The following is an 18,281-nucleotide window of genomic DNA, read 5'->3' as shown; positions in this document are numbered from 1 at the left end:
AGCACTTCACTAGAATATGGAATTCTATATTTTTCTTAGCTTTTATTGAATATAGGCCTAGGCTCTGTGCACCTTGTTTGTTTTGTAGCACATTCCCTGGTTAGCTTTTGAGGTATGTTTTCCTAGATGTATAGAAATATTTTATATTTCTGAATATTTATGCTTGTTGTATGGCTATATATTTGTTATTTATTGATTCTGTTTGTAGTAGAATACATATCTGTCTTATGCTAGAAAGAAAGAGTCTCATTTCCCTCATTCACATAGGCGCATTAGAGCACCCAAAATGGGCGCTCTGCGGCGCTGCTGGTTGCTGCGTCTGGGAACCGCAGCAGACAAACCACACGATTCCTGGACGCAGCAAAAAGAAGCTGCAAAAAGCAGCTTCTTTTTGCGCCCCGGAAGTGGCACCACAAGATGGCGGCGCCTGTGTAGAATGGGAGCCGCCATTTTGTACGCACTGAGCACTTACTAGCGTTAGACCCTAGAACGCGCTTGGCGCATACTTTACACCCATTTGTAACGGGCCATAGATATATTGACTGTAATGCAAGAGTTCCAGTAATCCCAAATCGGTACATCTCTTGTTCACTTTCCCCAAAGCCCTTACTAAGTCCAAACTGTACTTTCTGGGATAGATAATGCTGCTGTGGACATGGCTTACATGGCAAATGATGCAGGTCATGAGCAGCTCTACAAGTTAACTGATTCTCTGTGGTGAAGCTATTTTATGAGTAGAGGTAATTTTAGAGGAGGGTGTGTGTTCAGCTATTTGCCCCAAACCTCCACACACCATTAGGTTCAGGAAGAAAAATATCAGCTACAAAAAATATTTTTGGTGGAAAAAATGTTTAAGAGTGTACAGTTTTGTTCTTTCCCCATGCTCAAACAGCCAAAAGCAAAACAAAACACAACCAATTAAAAAGTTTATCAGAAATGAGGGAAGGACAGAAACAGCTCTCATCCTTTCTTTGCACTTGCCAGTGCCTGAATTGGATATTGTAAAATCTCTATTGATGCTTAAAATTATTTTGGATTGAAATAAAGATAAATATTATGGGGAAAGACAGCTATTTGGGAGTACATGTACTGATATTATTAAATAAAGGAACAAGATATTACTTAAATATTTAATATTTGAATAAAACATTTTTCTTTTCCTGCCTTTATTCTCAGGGGTACTATGATACTATGGATGCAGGTTACATGGATGAAGAGGGCTATTTGTATGTCATGTCTCGAGTAGATGATGTAATTAATGTTGCAGGTCATAGGATTTCAGCGGGTGCAATTGAGGAGGTAAGTGCAATGCTAATTTAAAAATGCCAATAAAAATGAAAACTACAGCTAACATTTCAAATCTTCAGCAAGAAACGTCTCCATTTTGCGACTTGTTAGAAATGGTTTAAGGTAAAATGTGTTGTTCAAGATTTTAGAGCTAGGAGTAACAATGAGTTAGACTATGGCATACAACATAATCAGTGCAAAGCTTTTTTAGCCTCTTAACACAATACCAAGAGGCTAAAAGAGCTTTGCACTGATTATGTTGTATGCCATAGTCTAACTCATTGTTACTCCTAGCTCTAAAATCTTGAACAACACAAAATTTAAAATCGAGATTAATTCATCAAAAATACATTTTTCAGGTAACCTCACAACACACCTTTTTAGAAAAAAACTAGTCCAATATACATTGGGAGAGTAAAAGGGATAATTTTTCAGGGCATACGATGTGGTCATATCTGGAAGTGGATTCTTTTTGGTTAGAAATTATAATACATATTTTGTTTTAGGAAAATTGTTAATTTGCAGATGTTAATGCATTGTTAAAATTGTATTCCTGTGACATAGGTTTTAACAGATGGATAGTGTAAATGGATTCTTTATGCCCTTATAGTTTCCAGGATACTTAATTTGCAAGGTTGGAAAGAGAAGTATTCAACCATCTATCCTTCAATGGCCTGAAGTTTTCACAACCCCAGACACATTTGAACACTTATCCTATAGGTGCCATTTCCAGTTGTACTTTTTGGACGACATTATACGCTAGAATCCTGTTAGCATACTACATTAAAAGGTTTGATTTTTCCAGGGTTGCACAGCTGTAGTAATAAAAGGCATACAAAATCTGCTGGCTCTAAGCAGCCTATTTCTGTATTGCCTTATGCAGCTGCTGCATTCATGGCTTTCCCTCTTGCTGCCATCACCCCCACCTGCATATAGTTACATCATTGTAAGGCAGGAGCAAGATTCAGCCATAGGCTGCTTAAATGATCATTGTTTGATCATGAGTGTCCCTGTGAACTGTCTTTGTTTGTTTTTCTTTCTTCTTTTGTTCTATTAGGATTAAAAATAAAATGAATGACACAGAAGAAAATTAAGAAAAAAACTTCAAATAAGTCATCATCAGACAAAAAAAGGGGGGAGATGATCAACAGTGTCAAATGCAAAAGAAAGATCAAGAGCAACAACAATAAAAGATGTTTAGAAGGGAAAAATAATGAAAATGCAAAATCAAATGAATGAAAGTTTTAAAAGCATCAAACAGAAAATTAGCATAGGGATAATCATGAAATTGGGTTGGCTGCAGACTTAATCATGCTTTGAGTAAACCCTATGGCAAGGATCCAGAGGTTGTCATCTGCTGGTAGAAGCTATGTCAGAGATCCAAAAAGAAGTGGTTCTCCACTTTATGTCACTCCCACACACCTTTTATATTGGCTTCTGGGGTCAGGCACACCATTCTGAGCAGAGTATTAGATGTTAATGAGGACTGGAAAAGGAGACACTCCTGTTGCAAATGTGAGGGGGCTGCATGGGAAGGAGCATCACCTCGTTGGAGCTTCTTCCATCAGCAGATGTACACCGGTGGATCTTAATTATCAGACTATGGTGCGTTACAGAGCGCCGAAAAGCGGCGCTCTCCCTGCGCTGTCATTAGCTGCGCTGAGAAGTCCCAGCGGCCAGACCTCAAGGCTTCCCGGCGCAGCTAAAAAGAAGCACCGAAATGTCTGTAACGTGCCTATGATAACAAAATGGGATTCTCTTCTCATTTGACAGTCAAAATGTTGATGGTCCTACTTTTAGGGGAAGTAATGCAAAGCCATAAAGATTTAAAGAGATTTTCTTGAAGTGTTAGGAAGCTTTCTCAAACCTAGCTTCTGTTAGGGAAGAGAAAGTGTCTTAATCTTCACAGCATAATTGTGCCTTCATCTTGACAAACAGGTGTGAAGCAGTGGTAAATTTCTGCATCTCACTTTAAGGAAAGGAAAACCTAGGGTAAATGACTTGGTATTATCTTGCTTGGCTGTTGAAAAAGCTCTTTAAATCCCATTGCTTGTTTATTATACGGTGGGCAGCAACCAATTATTGAGTATAAGGTTGCCCTGCTTAAATAATGTATTGGCTTTGTGTCTGACTTTCTTGTTTTAAGCATATCATTAATTGAGAAATAGTTGTATCTTTAGTTAAAAGTACTGCCCATATTATTTCAAATGCAGAACATGTAAGCATTAAAGCCAATTATCACTTGTGTGATAATGTCCATGATGGATACTACTGTAATCGATGCACAGTGAAATTGGATGGATGACTTACTTAAAATCATGACTTAAAATACTGCCTTCTCTTGGGATTAATCAAGCCAATAATTTAAGTATTAAAGTCTATAGTGAAAAGGCACTGAATCATTTACTTTTGTCACTGGTCTGAATTTTGGAAGTGATTCACACAAGATTAAAAAAACAGGAATAAAACCACAGATCACAAGTGTGTAGCACCATATAACTTTGACATTCTGCTAGAACACTAGTACTTCATTTTACACTGAAACTGTGAATCACCATAAGCAGAGCACAGGATGGATATATGCAGGCTGCCATGAAATCCAGGATGTATCTATGGAGCCTTTCAAATAATCAATTTTATCCCACAATTTCCACCTTGTAGGGAAATTCTTGGTTATCTATTTCTCTTCTAAGTGTGAAGGCTTTACATGACACTGAAATTAGGAACAGACAGTAGCTCCTGGATTTTCAGATACTCTACACTGATAATTAATATGTTCACCATAATGTGTTCATTGAAGTTTTTCATTTTCTGTTTTCACATCAGGCTGTTTTGTCCCATAGTGCTGTGGCAGACTGTGCTGTTGTTGGTCAGGAGGATTCCTTAAAGGGCCATGTGCCACTGGCAATGTGTGTCTTGAGAAATGGTGAGAAACTGTCTGTTTTCATTCTCCTATCTTGACTTGCCTGTCCATGGCCCTTGGGGTAGCTAACAAAATTGTAACTATGGGAATAAACAAAACCACTTAGGACAAGTACACTCTTACATTCCTTACAGGAGTGAATGTGGAAGAAGAAAAACTCTTGGAAGAAATAGTTAAGAGAGTTAGAGAAAATATTGGCCCCGTGGCTGCATTTCGGAAAGCAATATTTGTGAAACAGATACCGAAGACTCGCTCTGGCAAGATACCACGGTCGACTCTTTCTTCTGTAGTGAATGGAAAACCATACAAGGTGAAGAGCAGCATTCATTTACTGCTATGATCAAACATAATACATGTTTCTTAATATTTCTTTCTATACAGTGCTGTTTGCAACTTATGTTGCATTTGTGGTATAATCACATGGCTTTAGAGCCATATCACTTGTGAAGCAGACCAAACTACTGCATTGATATAACATTTTAAAAATTTACCTTCCCATAGCTCGCATACAAAGCATAGCTAAACAACTTTGGTATACACAGTGCCTTTCAGAGGATTCATCGTTTCCTCACACTATGAAGATCCCACTCATCACATTAGCCTCTACACATTTCTATATTAAAAACAATGCAGTGATGCATCTGCTGATTGTAGTTGCTCACAATGCAGTGGTTTGTTGTTGTTAAACTACAGGTCATGGCTTGATAGTTTTTGAAGGGCAAATAGTACGGTCTCAACAAATTAACTGTGATTCAACTTTAACTTACTGTATCACAGTTAAGAGCCTAAAATCTTGATTTCTTATTTTTTCAGATAAGTCCAACCATTGAGGATCCTGCTGTGTTCAAACATGTTGAAGAAGTGCTGAAGACTAAATTGAAGTAATAGCTGTTCGAATTTGAGCAATACCATATTATGTAAGTCTAATAACTGCAGTAGTACTAGTTCAGCCAAAATGTTGGATAAGTCTTTTTCTACAGTGGTAAGTAAATAATGTTAGATTGTGGGTGTAATTTTTTAAATTAAGTATCTAGTGTTTATGCTTGCCTAGCTATAACTGTAAACAGAATGGAAAGTGTGTAACTTGCATGTTTTTTGAAACCTATATTAAAATATAAAGTAGAAAATGATGGTACAGGACACCTTGTACAGGACACAAAATTAAACACTTTGAAGTGTTGATCAGTCTCAGTCATGGTCAAAAAGAGGCCCTTCAGTAGCTCCAGTTCTGAAGACTAAGGGTTGAAGCACATGGCTGGTAAAGTGGAATGGCTGCTCCAGCTGTGATCGGGCAGTGACCTCACAGCCTGGTCCCAAAGTGATGGTGCTAGAAGCCTGAATATATCCACTCCTTTTTTATCTGGTCCAAAGGACTGGATCGTGGTCCCGGAGCTGCTTCTGGCCACTTTGGGGCATGCGGCATCTGAATGTCATGCTCCACCGCAGCTGGAAGCCTTCTTATTTGGCCTGTTGTTGCAAACCTAAGGTTAGTTCTAGAGCTAAGAGGAGACACATACATTTTCCATTACTGTTAAAAAACATGGGTGGAGTTTTGACCAAAAATGGGATAAATGTTCAAAAGGAAGAACCTTCCTTCCTGCCTTGGGACAAAGCAACATCAAATCAAAAGGATAAAGCTTTTCTGAGTCTGGCTGTCATACAACATCCCTTGCAACCTGAGATTGGGGTGGTTTGCAAAACCACACAATTCCAGCCTTCAGGTGGATAACTACTCTGATCAGATCTCTCCTTGTCTTTGCAGAGTTGCCATTTATATGCTAGATCACAGCTCCTCCATGTGCCTGTGATTTGGGATGCTAACAACAACAGCAACAATGGAAGAAACTGTCATGGGCTGCATTAGTCCAGCAGCAGCCCAAGTTCATGGTCCTCCTAGCTGTAAATAAAATTTCTTGCCTCCACTGTGATTCTCACTCTCCTGTTCTAGAGATAGGTTGCAGTTTTTTCCCATAGGGAGCAGGGGAAATCATTTTATATTTGACAGTTCTGTAGTTATAGGCCTTTCAAAAAATCCCAACCAGAGTATATCCATTGGAATCCCTGGTAGTTACTTAGATGTTCATTCACCAATCAGAATTAATTCAATGAGTATGCTCTAATTGGGATGAATAATAGCACCCAGGCCAGAGATTACCCTCTTTTAAAAGGGATATTTGCCTTATCCTACAGGAATTAAATATACAGTGCACCCTTTCTTTATGTGGGGGATCTGTTCCAGACCCCCCACATAAAAAAACGCATATGCTCGAGCCCCATTGAAAGTAATGGTGCTTGTGGTGGCAATGGCACATGCGCACCACAGGCACATGCCCCATTCATCTAAATGGGACGCTGAGCCCCGTGTGTTCCCGCGCGGCTTTCAACATATGCTGAAAGCCGCATATAGTGCATCTGCGTATGGCACGGGCACACTGTATTCCAAATGTCAGCATTTCTGTATACATCAATGGGAATCTTTCCTCCTAATGTTCTCATGTTTAGTTGTCTTTGACATTCATCTTTGTAATGAAGGCAAATTTAATTTTGTCCCACCCTACTTACCAGAGGTCTGGAAAATGAGAATGTGATAAATACACCCCTCAAAATGACAGTTATCCAGAGAAATTTCTTCCCCATTGTAAATCAAAAATATGTAGCCAACTACTGATCAGATACTCAGTTTGGAAATGCATTATGATAAAGAGAGACAATAACGTTCAGAAACATTTCTGTTAGGGTTTTTCAGGTGCTAAAACCATATGGTAACATTTAAAAAATACAATATTTCAAAACAGACACATACAAGAACATCCCAATTATCATAGTTAAAATTTCACTTAAAATTTCCCTTTTTAAGTTCCTGATGTGAGCGTTTGGGGTGGATATGGATATCAGTGTTGAAATTTAATGGCAAAATGGAACCATTTTTATTTATTTTGCCTTTAATCACTATGCAGTCCTGAAAGACCCTGTGTCTGCCTTGTCTTCTTGCTGGAAAAAAATAGATATAAGTACTGTCAGTGGTGCTGTTTGTCACTATTGGCTATGCTAGCTAGGCCTTCTGGGAATTGTCCGCCAACATTTTCTCTATCCCAGTTCTTCATATCTCTGTCCAGCTCAAGCAGACTATCACTCATAGCAGCTTACATATTTTAGGCTGCTGATTTCTTAAGCACATGTAGTTGGAGAAAGAGTTTGTGAGCAGCGGTATGTATAAAAGTTAGCATCTGACCATCTGGGATGTCTTTTGCTTCAAATTTTAGGGGTATGCTTATCCAAAAGGCCTTTGGAATAGTAAATCTCACCAGAATGCTGGTTCCCAAAATCTTTTAAAACTATGTATTATATAACTATTTATTAATTAATACTAACTATTATGTGATTACTTTATTATATTATGCAGTAATCACTGGATGAATCCAGTGTCTTGGTGGCCATATCTAAAATCCACCTATACGAAAATGTGCACTCAAGGGTTTTTGTTGCACATTTCATTATATAAAGCAGCAAATTTAGTGCACCATCTTGTGGCAGACTGCAATAGTGTCTTTCAGAGCACACTTGTTAATAAAAAATGTTATGTTTATATTAATCCCTGAAGCAATGCTAGTCTCTAAATTTCCACTTGAAACTATGACACATGCAGCTCTATTACAGACTGAACACATAAAACAGCACTGATATTCTTTTATTGACAACAGGGGAGAAAAAAAAATCTGTCACTGTTTAGTTAACTGAAGTCTTCTTAAATAAATAAAAAATAGGCAGTAAAACAAATGTACGTGCAGATGTTCAGATCAGCCTGCTGAAAGGAATAACCATAAGACAGGTCATAAGCTAAATCAGGCAGCAGGAATTTAGCAAATAGTAGATAAATGACATTATTAAATAGGTCTTACTTTGGAACTTCCCATATAAACAAAGAATAAACATCAATAACACCACCAAATAAAGCCACAGCAGATAATAAGTTTCTCCTCTAAACTTTTATACATTATACATTAACTGTTCTGTCTTTCAGTTATTTCCTCTGTTAAATTTGACTTCAGAGAAGTCTCAGCAAGGCCATTAGATAAAAGCATAACATTAGACAAGAAGCTGCCTAATATCCCTATTATAAGGAAGAAATGGACTGCATATTTTTAAACAACTGAAAACTTGAAGATCAGATTTATTTTCCCTTGATGTTTTTTGTTTTTGTGCCAGTGCTGGCTGGCCTGTGAAGAATTTGGAAGGAAAAATGTGATTAATAGCAAAGCTAAGTTGCTTCTTGGTCCACAAGTAGCCATTGATGAGAATGTCTCTTGTTAATTTCCTGTTACAGCGTTGGACTTTTACAAAGTTTTTCTTCATCTTGATTTTAAAAAGGAGAGCCATCACAGTGCTTTTTACAGGTATATATAGAACATTTTTGTTTGTCCTTTATAGGTCCATAATGTTTTTGGCTCAAGTTTGATATTTTGATTTTAATCAATCAGAGGCAGGTGTTAAGCTTTAAATATTGACAGATTTCATTAAAAAGTAGGAACACGTTGAAGCATCCAGTAACTTTGCTAAAGATATTGAATTTACTTTCCTACAATTCAAAACTGTAAAAATGGTGGAATGGAAAGATACAAACAGTATTGTTTGACACTGTCTTGTCAAGTGTTTGCACTAAGACCCCATGTACTATAGATTTAATTTTTTAAAAAAATCATATTTATATCCATTTACATGAGACTTACACATATTAAAAGAAATGAATACACAGTAAATACATAAATTCTAGTATATTACAATGAAACAGATGAAACAAGTTTAAAAATGAGTGCCTCCCTTTGATAAAAGTGACATTTATGCACTTTGGCCAAATTTATGATGATACATTGGGATTTATTTTTATAAACTAATTAATAACAATTATTTTACTGAACTACCCAATGGGTGCATTCTGTCCAGTACTGTTGCTACACATTCTTCTGTCATTTCAGTGGGGTTTGTCTGAAACTTCCACAAACTCCATGGAAACAAATATGAGCTGTGTGCTGTAATACTTGACAGGTTGCACGTTACAACTTAATATGTAACAAGATCACCACACATTTTAATCTGATAAACATCTATGTTTTCTTCCCTATTACCCTGTTCTTGGAATAAAAAGCTTCTTTTCTTAAGATGGTGGTAGTGCACTTCAGGTAAAGTAGAAGAAAAAGGTGGCATCTAGAAGTGGGGGAAAATAGTAAATTCAGTAATAATTCTCTTAGCAGCATTCAGTTACATACACTCATTTCATTTATGATCAATGATTTTTTTAAAAGAGCATCAGTAAAAAAAAATCAGTGAGAGCATTAAGAGATGAGGACTAGTTGACCCATGAAAACATACTGCTACATTTTGTCTTGGTGCTATGGAACAGTTAAATCTATGGGCTGCAATCTTGTATGGCAGTTATTAATGTGTAACCTGCAGTTACACAGTCATGACTGTTGCATATTTAGGATCTCTACATAACCCCTGTGAAAGTCCTTCAATCTACACTTATGTACTAGGAAGGGGGCCTGTTGATCAGGAAGCAGCTGGCTGCTATTCCCATCTCCATGTCATGTGAGTGATCTTTGGAGCAAGGGGGAATTGCTACAGGGACTCTGTTTCTGCCTGTTGCAATGGGGATTGCTCACAGCTAGGATGGAAACAGCAGCTAGTTGCTTCCCAAGTGACATGAAAATGGACCTCTATGGATTGCAGCACCTGCTTGCCCTGTAAATGGGGATGGGAGGATTGAGCTGGAATTCACTACGTAATCTCGTAAAGGACAGCACACTTGAAAGCTGCATACCCTCAGAGGCTGCACATGTGTATCGTCAAAAGAATTCTAGCTGCTGAGTTCATAAAAATACACATGTTCCTTTCTTCTGTTAGATAGTTGATGATACTGAATACATACTTTATAATTTTACTTCTAGAGAATTGTTCTGAGATGGAAAACACCAAATTTGTTGGTGGCAGTACTTGGTTGTTTGCCGTTGTACTGAACTATCTGACGGGCCAGACATGGACAGCTCCTCCCCCCTCCACATTCATTTACAACCTCAGTTGTCCTAATTCTGGCAAACTGCAGTCCTGGTTGTCAGGATTTTCCCCATGTGCCTTTAATACATTATTTTTGCCTACAGACTGTAGTCAGAATGTTCTACATTTGTTTTCAGATTCCCAAGCAATGGCTAAGCCCATCTATTAACAACAGCAGATTAGGTAATCAATCATTGATGCCTACAGGCTTGGCCCCTTTTCCTTTCTGAACTTTTAAATCCTCTAGGGGCATACAGCAATCACCCTTGGCATGTTAAACAACTGCCTCTGTAACCATCTTTGCTGACATTCTAACCCAGTGTTTTATCTTCCTGATTTTGTTTATGTTTCTGGTGGAAAGAAAAACAATATTTTTAATTAGCTTGAAATCATGGCCAAACTGCCCATGAGTTTAATGATCTGTTTAAGTTAATGTTCTTAAGATGGCTCCTCTTGCTTCAAGAAAAAGCGGCCATACCAGTTTTCCTGTGAAAGTCCCTCCACTTCTTCCTAACAGCATTGGTCCCCTGAAGTACTATTTACTGCCAGCAATGCTCCTGGGGAACATCAAACACTGTGGCTTTTTTCCTGATTATTCCAGCCAGGTTGAACCATCATTAGTAAAATGTTTAAACAAGTGTTGTTATTGAAACCCTTGTTTTAAAAACCAAAACAAAACACCTGCTTGACAGAAAGGTTCCAGATGCTCAGGGAGGAAAAGAAATGCCAGTTGTTATCTAAAAGGGAAGGCAGGGGCAAGAAGACAGAATTCATTGGGAAGAAATTATTGGGTAAAAAACAATTAGCAAAACTACAGTGAGTTCAGAGAAACTGGACAGACAAAAACTGTCCAAGCAGTTACTCTAACAAGGGATGAAGGAGCTTTCAGGTAGGTAGAGCAAGGAAGGAACTAGAAGGCATGCATCCTGGAGGCAAGGGCAGTTCCTTTATAACCCATTTACACTGCAAGACGGATGATCTTTTGTGAGCCACCTTGGGTCCAATTTAAGAGAAAGGTGGGATATAAAATAGATAGTTAAATAAATAAATAAACTCCCCCTTATATTTAAAATATTTATTATGGGTAACTGTATTGGAGCCTGACCTCTCCTGCTTTGTAACCCCTCCAGGAAATCTAGGACAGGATCACTTTTGGATCATTTGTTAACATAAAATCCTGATAAAAGGCAGTCAGGTTGACATAACTGCCTGCTTCTTAACACATGTTAAACTTACTTGTATAAAACAGAACAATTAACTCCATTTGAGTTGCTATGCTCAAATGCTAATGTGATTCTAGAATGCCAGCAGCACTGCGTCAATAGACAGTTTTTTAACCTTTACTTATTCCAACCAGGTTCCAGTATAAATGAGAAATTAAAGTTCAGAACTGTACCACCCTCCACTTTGTCACAGAGGTGGTAAATCTCTGTGTGTGGGCTGTACTACTTCAGACTGCAGATAAGGGCTCACATAAGTGAATGTTCAATATTGAACACCAGGAATCCAAAGAAAAGAGTTGCAGCCTGATCTTTTCCCACCCATCAAGCTGTGTAGGTAACAGGTAAAAAAAGTCAAAGAAGTTGCAAGCTGGGTTGGAAAATCTTGTGAGGGCTGAAGCACTGTGATATGGAATTAGTTTCATACAAAATCATTCCTCTCCACTAGCAGAAACTGGAGCACTAGGAGAATATCCTTAGAAATATCACAATGTTTGAAAACATTTAACATTTTGGTAATCCTGCAGAGTGCACTTTATAGGAACACTGCAGGCTGTTGCATGGAATTCAGCTATGAATTTTTGCAAGATTTTGCATGAAACTTTGATGTGCAATTTTTGTACTTCATGGGAATATTTCCAAATTGGTTAGATGAGCACATCTCCATATCTGTTTCATATTGATTTGATAACACTTCTTGACTGAAGTCTTTAAACCATTCCAAAGTGGGAGTTTGTCACCTGGGCTCAAAAAATTCCTGGTCCCAATCCTACAATACCTTTGTATGGAGAAACATTCCTGTATTTGCAGTCTGAAGTGGTATAGATCCCAGATTTTACTACCACAGGCTGCATTAGTCTTAAAAATACAAATTTGGCACTACCAGATGTAGACTGGATGTTCTTTTTCATAAATACTACAGCCTTCCAATTTTAATGTTTGGATACTCACATTAGTTCAGGTCAGAACTCTGTTCCATGCTAGTCTTGTCAGCATGAATATGTGCGAACTGTAGAACTATCTAGCCTCTGCAACCGTGCTGAAGCAACTAAAATTAGACATGAAAGCAACAGTAAGAGTCTTGCATCCAAGACTAAGAAAAGCCTCCTTAATTAACTCATTAATATACATTTTCTGGCAAAATACGTAACCTACTCAGTGAGAGATTTTAATATTATTAATTCATTAAGCTTATTTAATGTTAGTCATTTGCCCCTCTTTAATATTCAATTTGTTAAAATGGTGATTAATATAAATTATTTATTATGAATGAATAGATGAGAGCCTAAGTGGTGTAGTGGTTTGAGCAAGTAACATCTGACATATGGTAAATTTCAGATACTGGGTTGGACTCAGTCTGGCATATGTTTCACCACAACTGTCAGTGCTGAGCAGGTATCATAAAAGGTGGAACTTTACACTCCAAAGAAGACCTAACATATTAAAAATCCTCAAAACAGTAATACTTTTATTAGTATATTTTATGTGGCTACCCCTGAATATGTTTTCTAGAAAATATTGTATTTTACCTCTTTTCCCCCCAACCCCTAACAAAGTAATCTCTCCATACTCATTATGACTTAGTTTATTCTCTTTTGCTTTCTTCCAGATATTCACTATCAGTGTGTAAATATTTTATATGCTAAATGGAACCAGAGACTAAGTTGGGTTTGCTGAGTACAACTGGAATGTTCTGTTGTGCAGAGCAACAGATCACACAAGTATCTTTCATTTTCAAAGTGTTAATGTCATACCATCAGTTGCCATTTTTCGTGACTGTCCTGATGTTGTAGTTAACCTGAATCCAGCTGGCAGTGTTTCTGAAGAGCCAGGCATCATGCTGATCCCATGGACTTCACGTGGAGGAAATTGTCTTCGCCAGGAAGAACCGCGCCTGTAATTCTTGTCATCACTCTGTTGATTCAGAAGTGTATGAATTTTACTAAAACATTACATGTGTTAGTTGGCCATTCCTAAATGTTTGCCACTACAAAATGAATTTTTATCTGTTTCCAATGTGTTATTTAAAATATAAGTGATCAAAACAGGGAAATTGGTACCTCATTCTAGATTGGGCAGTGTTTTCTTTATCATCTCTTTTAAGTAAAACCTAATATAATGCCCCACATGGGCCATGGTTACATATGTTATATGTCTAGGCATGCAGTGAAGAAGTGAATGCCTTCAAATGACATTGCAGTGCAGGATCTCCTATGTTGCAAGCCATCATTAGGCCACCAAAGTAGAAAAATTCTTACTGGAATGTTGGGGAGATCCCAAATTGCCCATTCCTAATCTAGGCAATCATTATATTATCCTTGAGTATTATCTGTTAAATTTGAAATACAGTAAAGTGTGTGTGTGTGATTATTTAAGTATGTGTATCTTTTAATCCACTGTAACAAATGTAATAAGCTTGTTTTGGTCATCATTAATTCTAGGTCCTTATTTCTAATACTGCTTGTGTGTTACAATCTTCATGTATGTTAAATGTTGGCAGCCTAGAGCTACTGAAATCTCAAACAGCTTAACCATTTATAAATCCTCTACCAAATGTCACAAGTGATGTTACCGACAAAGCAGTCTTACTACATTTATTCATTGTAGGTCATCCTGCATCTCTTCTGAATCAATTTGGCTAGATCCTATTCTACACTAACGTTAGCATAACTATGATGATTAATTTCACCCCATGTTTCCCTACTTTGATGGAACATGTGTAGTTCAAATGTTATTATGTCATTTTAGTGAATAAATCATGAATATATTGGGGGAAAATATCTGCAATTCCTTGTGAGTATGCATAATTGCATTGGACGCCTCATGTTTACTATGATAGAATTTAAAGACTTCTAAATTTATAGAACATCTTTTCTAATACAAATTCATAGTAACAAATACTTGTTGATGTTTGCAGTTCAAAGCATGGTATGTATCAGTAAGAATGCTTACTTCATCGAGTCGTCTATCTGTTCCTAGTGCCAATAGATTGTTGTATTCTCTCTCAAGGATCTGTCGTGCCTAAGATTAATCAAACAATGTAAGTAATATAACAGGGGGAAAATCTGCAGGAATTAATTATAATAAGCTGCTCATTTACCTACCTGTGTATTCTGTGTTGGGATCTGCAATAATAAAGCTAAACTACTGTAATCAAAGTTATCATCAAGGGCTATGAGTGATCCATGTACACCACTTTCTAGCACATTGTTTGCATATTCTCGTAGTCCAATTGCTTGTATCCAGCGTATCACTCTGTCATTACTCCATACTAGCACATCTGCAAAAATTAAGAAACATTTCCTTAATGACTGAACTTTCAGAAGTATGAGGATGAAGGGAGACATGAAAAAACAGTCAGCTGTGAGTCCTTTCATAGAACACTCCATCACATACAAAATTCATTACATACACAACAGAAAAGGGGGTGTTCCATGGGACAAACATTCACCACCTCTATAATTAATTCATTGTGCCGCTACAGGTGCAAGGAGGGAGAAATGGTGTATCACCTTGGGGACAGAAAAACCTAAATAAGTAAATGAATACAATTAAAACATTTTGTTTGCCAGTTGGTCAAGCTACCCTGGCTCAGGGCAACGGCTAACCCAATCTCAACCTAACAGGTGAATGACTATCCTTTATATAACAATCTGTATTACATCAAAAATGTTAATTCACCATGGTATGAATAAATTTATGGGGAAAAACCCAGCAATACTAACATAGAATTTACAATTTTTCAATTGCTAACAATAACATTAGCAATAGCAAGTACATTTCTATACTGCTTATCAGTGAATTACCACTCCCTACGTGGTTTACAATGTGTAAGCCAATTGCCCCCAACAAGCTGGGTACTCATTTTACCGACCTACAATAGGGTGGAAGTCTGAGTGGACTTTGGAGCCCTACCTGGAATCGAACTCATAACCTTGCAGCTGCAGTGCTGGCATGTAGCCACTGTGCCACCGGGGCTCCCTAACAGTAATCTCCACCATCAAAAACATTTTGTGGAAATGGTAACAGGCACATGGCAAAGATTGGTCCACAGCCAACAGCATGTAAAGAGTCAAACCAAAAGAGGCAATGGGGGAACACAATGGAATATTGTGATCTGCATCCTGCTTTGTACATGGTCCCCTGTTTTTGAAGACAGGATACTTTCCTGCCTCTGCCCACCTAGTCAATCCATAAAACAGCAAAATAATTAAAGGAAATTCTAGGGAAATCATATTACCTGCCCTACTGAATTGATTTGCTCTGCTTTAAAGTACAAGTCAATTTTTACACACAATGTAATGTGCCAAGAGAACTCTATGATGACATAATTTGTTTTAGTAAGCTCATTTGGATTTGTATCTGGGAAGACTTGTACATCATACTCAAGTGGTGAAACTACAAGGATTTTGAATCCAACAAGGAAATTTCAGAAGACAAGATATAAGACTCTTCAGTTATTATTATCTTACCTTTTATTTCATGCTGACTTGCTTCTCTTCTCCTTTCTAGCTCTTTTCTGTCATAATTCAGTTTTTTTAAACACATGATTCCATACTGGAGGCTTGTTCTTTATTTAAGAAAAATAACAGGAAGTTACAAGGCAATTAAAAATAAAATACTTTTGAAAATATGAAAAGCTTTGACTAACTTGTTTAATAAAGACTGTAAATATTTTGTAGCTTGGCGTCAACATAATATAACCTGAGAAAGAATGAATGCATATGCATGTGCACACACATATTTCTTTAAAAAGAGTATTTAGATATAAACATTTGGCTTCACAATATTAACATTCTGTCTTATGCTATGAAGATATACAAACATACCTATGAAAGCTATCCACCATTTTTAAGTGTACACGGAGATCTTTTTTCGTCAAGTGGTCTAACATCCTTGCATCTACCAAGCACTCCATAAAGTAACTTCTGTACTGTGGTAATCCCAGGCTGGGTAGCCACTCATTACCAATCCATTCATGGTTCATGTCACCATAAGCCAGGGTCTATTAAAAAAAAAAAAAGGAAAATATAACTGCTGGCATCAAATATAACATACAAATATAAAACATACTCAGTTCTCTTAATGTTTATGATTCCTGAGTTGTATTACATAATACTCTGTTTATAAAATCTATGATGTCATTTGAACAGTTCTAATCAATAGGGAATGTGTAGTGTACCAAATGAAAAGGAGGGATGGAAATACATATGAACAAGCATTATATAGACATTTCTTTTTAGTCATGGAAAAGTTCACACCATATAATAAAACATCCCTGCTATCTAATTCAGGAAACACTACTTCTAAGTAAAATGTGGCCAAAGTATATTCAATAGGTTGCTTCCAATGTAACGCCAACAGAAAAATTGACATTCAAGCAATAGTTGCATAAAAGCTAATAGAAGACTAGCACAATTAGCATGAGTAACACCTTCCAGATAAATACAGCTTTCAAATATATTAATCTGGGAAGATATGTTGAACCTTTTACTAGAGATGAGAGCCAAGCTCTGAAAAAAGCAAAAGGCACAGTAAAAGCTGAAAGTTGTACATGTGTGTGTCCTGGCTTTCAATATGATCTTATCAGCTACTACCCATGTTTTGTTGCCCAATTTCATGTTTGAAACCAGGCAGTACTTGAAACTACTACATTGTTACGCCAAACCCTCTCACTCCATCTATTGTGATGGAATGAATGTAGAGTTACTCCATTATCTAACACTAAAAATAGGGAAATCCAATCTGCCACTGTCTTGATTGTCTGGATCAGTCGTAGTAGTAGGTAGGGGACAGATACCCAACCATGTCCCTCTGAAAGTCAGTGCACTCACATCACTGAACTGCCTGTTCTTGCAAACTGCTTGTAAGCAAATGAATTCTTGGTACTACAGCCATCTAGGGATCACAGTTGGTATATGTTAAGCAGTAGCAGGATTGCCATGAGTTGACATTCATCTTGAGGGTGGTTCACATCAACAACAAAGCTAAGAGTTCATGCAGGTGTAACGAAATAGACAAGATCACAATAGCTATTATTCTATGATGCCAGAAAGTTCTGGCTGTGTCTAAAATATAACTAGCAGCATAGAGCCAACTTTACCTTAAAAAGTAGAGACCACTAAAAGATTAATTTCTTATTTTAAGAAAACAAGTATTAAAATCTGACACTGCATTCACATCTGTAAAACACCTGGCAGTTCCTTAGAAGCAGGTACTCAGTTACAGTTAGTAACACTGGAGAAGTGGAAAAGTGGAAAAGATTCATACCTGAGCCCAACTGCCTTCCTCATTATCTTTCTGGAATATTGAGAACAGCCATCAGCAAAGCAAGTTAAGGACATAAGAAATACAGCATGAATCAATAAACATACGTCAACCTTCAGGATCAAACTAGATACTAAGGGGAATGCATGCCCTATACATTCTTTGCACAATGACATTTCCTCATGACTGAGCAATCAGACTTGTAAATTAAGCCCAAGCACAAAATAAATAATTTTAAATGCAATTCACACAAGTGAAAACAAACAGATGCATCTAATGTGTAGCCTGACCCTCAATGTCATTCAGAAAGGCAATGGAATCCATTTGCAGTGAGGCTGACTATTAAGTAAGGAATCCTATTAATAAAACTGACCAATTTTAAAAAAAATATTCCTATTGTACCCCACAAAAAATGTTCCTGCTGGTCCATTTAACCAGTGAAACATGAAGATATGTTTGGACCCTGGCAGAAATGTTCCAAATCATGTTGTTGTGTGCCTTCAAAACATTTCTGACTCAGAGTAACCCTAATC

At 37.3% G+C, this 18,281-nt stretch overlaps 2 protein-coding genes across 9 annotated transcripts in view; one reads left to right on the top strand and one right to left on the bottom strand.

The window, feature by feature from the left end:
* ACSS3 (acyl-CoA synthetase short chain family member 3) overlaps positions 1-13,336 on the top strand; it is a 59,609-nt gene extending 46,273 nt beyond the window's left edge. Inside the window, exons 13-17 of the mRNA XM_089524033.1 lie at positions 1,177-1,299; positions 4,114-4,213; positions 4,345-4,520; positions 5,024-5,127; positions 13,091-13,336. Coding sequence (XP_089380159.1) covers positions 1,177-1,299; positions 4,114-4,213; positions 4,345-4,520; positions 5,024-5,095 — 471 coding nt within the window. The 3' untranslated portion in view covers positions 5,096-5,127; positions 13,091-13,336. The remainder of the gene's footprint in view (positions 1-1,176; positions 1,300-4,113; positions 4,214-4,344; positions 4,521-5,023; positions 5,128-13,090) is intronic.
* Positions 8,681-18,281, bottom strand: part of LOC149312139 (liprin-alpha-2) — a 318,268-nt gene continuing 308,667 nt past the window's right edge. For all 8 annotated transcript variants that reach the window (XM_089524024.1, XM_089524025.1, XM_089524026.1 and 5 more), the window contains 8 exons: positions 17,752-17,781; positions 16,311-16,486; positions 15,954-16,051; positions 14,586-14,761; positions 14,434-14,502; positions 13,236-13,395; positions 12,433-12,529; positions 8,681-9,412 (listed from right to left, as the gene is read on the bottom strand). In XM_089524024.1, the coding sequence (XP_089380150.1) occupies positions 12,471-12,529; positions 13,236-13,395; positions 14,434-14,502; positions 14,586-14,761; positions 15,954-16,051; positions 16,311-16,486; positions 17,752-17,781 (768 nt within the window). In that variant the 3' untranslated portion in view covers positions 8,681-9,412; positions 12,433-12,470. The remainder of the gene's footprint in view (positions 9,413-12,432; positions 12,530-13,235; positions 13,396-14,433; positions 14,503-14,585; positions 14,762-15,953; positions 16,052-16,310; positions 16,487-17,751; positions 17,782-18,281) is intronic.

Source organism: Sceloporus occidentalis, unplaced genomic scaffold, assembly GCF_023333645.1.
Source record: "Sceloporus occidentalis isolate IW3139 unplaced genomic scaffold, rSceOcc1.0.p SCAF_5, whole genome shotgun sequence".
NCBI lineage: Eukaryota > Metazoa > Chordata > Lepidosauria > Squamata > Phrynosomatidae > Sceloporus > Sceloporus occidentalis.
This window is presented reverse-complemented; position numbering and strand designations above follow the sequence as displayed.